This window comes from Saccostrea cucullata, unplaced genomic scaffold (genome assembly GCF_032062105.1).
Source record: "Saccostrea cucullata isolate Sc308-1 unplaced genomic scaffold, CSIRO_AGI_Scuc_v1 ctg99, whole genome shotgun sequence".
In the NCBI taxonomy this organism is placed as follows: Eukaryota; Metazoa; Mollusca; class Bivalvia; order Ostreida; family Ostreidae; genus Saccostrea; species Saccostrea cuccullata.
Window position 1 is genome coordinate 455461 of NW_026939269.1, and position 6389 is coordinate 461849.

The 6389-nt window shown below is 29.7% G+C and overlaps 1 protein-coding gene across 1 annotated transcript; it reads right to left on the minus strand.

The window, feature by feature from the left end:
- Nucleotides 1-2571: 2571 nt before the first annotated feature.
- Nucleotides 2572-5285, minus strand: LOC134252703 (ETS homologous factor-like). The gene is made up of 6 exons (XM_062735209.1): nucleotides 5170-5285; nucleotides 4231-4332; nucleotides 3658-3825; nucleotides 3167-3226; nucleotides 2788-2983; nucleotides 2572-2697 (listed from the first exon to the last, which is right to left on the minus strand). The coding sequence occupies exons 2-6, from the start codon at nucleotides 4310-4312 to the stop codon at nucleotides 2610-2612; spliced, it is 594 nt and encodes a 197-aa protein (XP_062591193.1). The 5' UTR covers nucleotides 4313-4332; nucleotides 5170-5285; the 3' UTR covers nucleotides 2572-2609.
- Between the last annotated feature and the right edge of the window lie 1104 nt (nucleotides 5286-6389).

The window sequence follows — 6389 nt, forward strand, 5'->3', positions numbered from 1 at the left end:
TTGTTTGGTGAGTTATATTGAGAAAAACTTGGGAGGCAGTCGTTGAAATTTACGACATACTTATTGCCAATCAGTAAATTATTACTTCTCTTCAGAAGATGTAACACATAGTAGTTCTTATTTTTGATATTATGAATGGAATCGGTAAATAAGTTTACTTGCACGAACTGAACAATTCAAAAATAGGTTTATTTATCAAATTAACCAATATATATCTTATAAAGAAGTTTAAATTATAATCGGAGAGCAAAATATATTTAATACTTGATAAGGACCTCAGATATATCAAAATCCCGAGTCAAAGATTGCATTAAAGTAAACTTTAATAATGAAAAAAAACTTACAACTAATATACAGCTCAACAAACTTTTTAAGCTCACATGGACAAATTAAGGTCACATTGTTAAATGTAATATTTGTGTGTTGGGACATCAAAATACAATTTAAAAGTATTTGTTTACATCAGTTGAGTTTTATTTTATTTACTAAAACATACTTCATACAAATCAATTGCTAGAACTTTAATATATTCTTGGCTGAAAAATAACAATTAGTTCTATTTGATTTTTTGTAATTTCTTGCCAATTGCAGCTGTCTTTTTATCCGTTCTTTTGAAACAGTAGCTCTTTTGAAATATGAAATCCAATGCTTTTGTATTTTCTGACATTATCTGAAAAACTTTAGCGCAGGGTGCAATCTGTTTGAAATTGTATGTTAATAAGGTGGCATTTTTCAGAGTCACCTTCTAAAAATCTAGAATCACGAAAGATTCATCCCACAGCAAAATTTTAACGTTAAACCTTAAATGCAGAAGAATTTTCGTTTTCATAGAAAAAATTTGCTATTAAAAAAAATAAACACACTGTAGTATGGTTTCTCTCCGCAATGTTATAATTTTTGATATTATGATTGGAATCGGTAAATAAGTTTACTTACACGAATTGAACAATTGTAAAATCTGTTTATTGATCAAATTAACCAATATACATTTTATAAACAAGTTTAAATCCACTTTCGGAGAGCAAAATATATTTAATACTTTTAAGGAAGGACAGATATATCAAAATGTATATGTAATATAAGATTGCATTAAAGTAAACTTTAATAATGAAAAAAAACTTACAACTAATATATAAATCTAATTCTGCATACACTAGTGTCATTCAAAAAGTTCATAAACTTTTTTCATAACTGTCTTTAACTTCATCTTATAACCAAATATGATTTTTTTTTAATTCAATAATGGATATACCCGGTACGAGAATGATCCTTTGGTGCATATATGAGAGTGTGCTGATTTATTCATCCATGAACCCCCCCCCAACCCACCCCCATTCAATCAAAAATAGATTTTACTGTGTTGTCTTATGTTCTATAGTGTTATTTCCAAAGTCTCGCATTCCTTCTCTCAGAAAAAATATCCACTAAAATACACAAGAGACACGTAATTAAGAGCAAACCTCGCTCTTTTATTGTTGAATAATATAATAATAATGTTTTAAAGGGCATGGACACAGTTTCAACTGAATTTTTCAAAACGAATTTTACTGTTTACAAATCCTAACTAAGGCAATTCAAATGATCAGCAAAAAATTGAACATCATTTGTTGATTTTCAAAAGAGATACAGAGCTTAAAACTTCAAATGTAAACAAGGCTCATGACTTGTTTTTGTTAACATATAGAAATATCTTACTTAGGTATAATAAAACACAGCAAATCGCTAGAAATTGTCTAATAGTATTACCTTCTTTATTGAAAAAATCTGCTTTGATGGAACATATATTAGTTTATTTAACCTATGTAAACAGAAAAATGGTATGGGCTTCTTTTACATAACAAAGGTTAAGAGCTCTAAATCTCTCTTGTATATCGACAACTGGAATTCATTCTTTTGATGATAATAAGAAAAACCTCAGTCAAATATTTGTAAACCAAAAAAAAAAAAAAAAAATGTGAAATTTTTAGCTGAAATTGTGTCCATGTCCCTGTATAGTCGAGTTAATACAGCCTTGGTGTGATATTCCCATTTAAAATTCTAGGTTGAGACTCAGCGATTTTAATTTAGCATAATGTTGTAATTAAAAAATTTTACAACAGTTGTATATACATATATTATATCATATTGCGATACAGTGTATAAAGTGATGAACTAGTTGATCAATTTCTGTATGCATGTAGAAAAATGAAATACAATGTACAGGAAAAAATCTTAAATACATAATGACGAAATGTGAACATTCATATCTATACAATTCTTTGTTAGAATGATAAATCATAAATTCAAAATACAATAATATAAAATATAACTCAGTAACAGACAGTAAGCTAGATGATCTTACTATCTATACATGGATGTATGAGTAATTTAACACTCCTCAACGATAATGATAAAATTACTATAATACAGAGTGTCCTTGATATATGATAAAAAGATATCCAAATACTTGAAAAATATTGCTTTTTACAAGAAAACGGCACCTTAAAATAATTCTCATAGGGAAGTAAGATGATGAAAAACAAGAATACTTTTAGTATAAAATAAAAATAATTAGCGGAATAATTTCTTTTTCATTAATTTTGATATTCTGTGTAAATCACACAAGCAGCCTACTTCCATCCATAAGAAGACGGACCAAACTGGTATATAAGGCGTTTACCAATTACAGGCAATAAGACCTTTGTCTTGTAATAATATCTGAAAAAATATCAACAAGCTTGGTTATAATGTAAAACGGCCAATAACTCGTTCACAAGTTCACTTTTATGTCAAACTGGAGTTACATACCTTAAAGCTCTACTAAGTTTTTCATATGTCATGCCTTCGTTGTTTTTCTTTTTTCCCCACATTTTGGCAATTTCTTTGGTTTTGACCACACGAAATTCACCTTCATCCTTATTTGACCAAGCGATGATATCTGGATTATATCGTGGGTTACAAAGAAGGTCGCGTATGAATTCCCAAAGACGACAATTTGTTTGTTCTGGAATTATAGGATATATTGCAGATCTTCAACAACGCATAGAAACAATAATTTCATTTTGTATTAATCAACATGTAAACACATGTAGCATATCTTTTCGACATTATGTTTATGTATTCTATATTATTTCATATTTAATATTATTTAAAAAAAGAACGCCTGAACATTTATAAAAGAACGGACCTTTACCAGGTAAGGGGGCTTTCTTTTTCCTGTTTGCCTTTCTTTTTAACACCAGATCATCTGAAATATATTAAATATCTAGATATCAATTTGGGAATATTGTAATAATATAATTTAGTTACCCTTTAATTAAAGTCGAAATCTTGTATCTTTTTACCAGAAAAAAACCCATAAATTATGGGTTTCAATGTTGTCGATATCATTTTGAAAGGGTTGCAGGAGAGGGTCATAAATTTAACTTTTAACAATAGACTGATCAAAGTTCAGTACTCATATACAAGATTGCAATTTTAGAAATTAAAATTTCAGCATGCAACTAGAAAACCGATTAAAACCCATTAAAAATCCTAGCTAAAGGTGCTTCAGCGTTCTCTTTTTACTATCATATAATTTTCTTAAAATGAAGTGTGAACTGTCAGTAATGTTTTCAATAATGCTTAATTTGTTTTAGAAATGTTTAAGCAGTAAAATGTGATCTAAAGGTTGAGCACCATAAATATAGAGATCCTCCATGGTGGCTTCGAAGTCCAGACCTGTGTCTACAGGGTACACTAGACCATTCATTTCTACTATAACCCCACTGTCGTTATTATATTGTACTTTCAAGTCGAGATCCTCAAACTTCTGCATTTCTAATCTGTCAATTTGGTTCAGATTTTCTGAAAGAAAACAAGCAAAGGTTATTATTTCTTCTTTACTTTGCTGCAGAAAGTACAAAACACAGGTTACACACACTCTATTATTTAAAAAAAGCGAGCTATAATAGGAAAGACCAACTGCAGTTGTTCTTTATTGCACAGAAACATCAAAATGAAAGTCAAAGTACTGTCAGAGATTAATAATCAAATGTTTCCAAAAAAGAAAATTAATGGGTCTTTAAAACAAATTCATATATAGTTTTTGTGTGGTCCTCCCACAACTGCTTTTAATGCAGTTGACAGGTAACATAAATGCCAATTCTTTTTTTCTATATGTCTAGAAAAATATTTGTTTGATGTCCAGTATGCATTAATGCAAATGAAATTTACAAGGAAACATTATCCGTGTTATATGGCTGACGATACCTTCTGGTGTCTGTCGCACGTGGGAGGTGATGTCATTCACGCCAGAAAAGGCCTTACTCTCATTGTGTTCATTCATAGTCATCGGTAGTTCTCTGTTGGGATCTGAATGTTAATGTCATGTTACGTCTGAGAAACATGCTGGTATGTTAGCAAGGCTGCTAGACGTTATGGTAACATTCATTGATAAGGAAACTGTGCTATGTACTTTAAAATTTTAATTACTTGTCCCATTTTTCATTAAGTTGGTCAAATTTTGTGTTTAGTTTGCAAGGTACAAGCTGACATATACTTTTAGGTCATAAAAACGATAACATGGATTACTCTTATTCTTTTTAATGATATTTTTAAATGGGTTGTTTTAAAAATTAAAATGAGGTCATATAAAAAAATGTACTTACATAATGTCTTTATAGTATTGACTTCTGTCTCACAGATTCTCTTGAGTTGATATGCATTCTCGTTCATTGACATTTTCTATTTTATCAACAACGATAATACTTTTAAGGTGAATTTCGAACAACGTCAACTGATAAGATTTTCTTGGAATTAATTTTCTTTAAAATTTTCTTGGAATTAATTTTCTTTAAGATTTCATGAAGTAAATATGAAAAAAGGCATGGATAATATATAGTTGCTTGATATTCTATGGTTTCTTTTAATTTAAGTTGCCCAATTTCTTTTGTTTTTATTTTTATTTTTTATGAGGCTTTGGCTAGGAAAATTATTTTGTTCCCCTACAAGAAATTTGAAAGAGTCCTACCACATGTTTTGCTAATTATACAAAATCATTGTATTTCAATATGTTTAGCGATCTGATATTTTTAATAGTTTTAATTTTAATTTATTTCAATGTTTACTTTTAATGTAGCATTGTCATAATTAACTAGTCATCATTACAGTTAAATACAACTGAAGTATGATTATTTTAATAGTACTTACGGTCAGATATCCTTTACCGACAAAAGTTAAACTGTTTCTCTTCAAATCCAGGGTGGCGACTTGCTTTTCTTCAGCTCTTAATGATATGCGATACTCTTGAATTGCGGGAATATTTTCTGAGTCTCTTTTCTCGGAAAAATCAACATGCCTTTGACCAAAAACAATGTCACTAGTGTATTCAACTCCACCCTTATCAGATGGTTGTTAAAACAACCGATTATTGTTATTTCTGCATATCAAAGGGGGAAGGGAGGGTGTCCACTTTCAGTTGTTTGTTGCTTTCATCTTCATCATTCATAGTAAAGTGCACTGTTTTAATTCATGTTAAACATAACGGTATCAATTCTGCATTTTTTGGTTAACATCTTTGTGAAGTATGGAAAAATTGAATAATTTTTAAGTAAAATGCTAGAAAATTCTAATACTTTCAAATCTACACTGGTTGTAAATAAAATGATTGTTCTTCACATTATGTTACTACAGTCGATTTGTACATGAATTTTAGTTTGTTTCTTTTGTATGAAACATCATCATCTTGTCGCAATGACAAGGAATAAAGCAGATGAATGAAAGATTCCTATTATACATGGTTTATTTTTTCCTTACGATTGCAACATACTTAGTAAGGGCAATTGACGATTGAAAAGCCGTAACGTTTATCTTAAACTTTTGTTGTTTTACAACCATTATTCTCATTTTCTCGTAAAAATCCAAATATGAAATAGATGTGTCAGAGTCTGTGGTATCTTTTATTTCAAGCTCACTCGCATATATTAGGTTCTCGTAAGAATGGAAGTAACTATGGTTAGTTAATAATACGTCGTCGATATATTAAAATCTCGAATTGAAGACTACAGCAATGTTTTCCTCTTCTCATGTATACAATTTTGAATAAACTCTACACAAAGAAGTCTACTATTAACTGACGCACCGTGTACCGATGGGAATTCTGAAAGTGTGTCGGAAAACCTGGTTTCCAAAATCTACATAGATGGGCATTAACAATCAGAAATTCAATATTTTTTAATATCAATCTCAGAATACCTGTGTGTGTACAATTAAAATGTTTTGTTAAAAAATCAAATGACCAATGTCACAAGGTAAGCAATTTACGAGTTCCATTTTTATTGAAAGCGCAGCTGTCAACAGTGTCAAAAAAGGTCTTGGCTTTTATTTATTGGGGGATTATTGTATATAGAGTTGAAAAGTCGTATTTATAA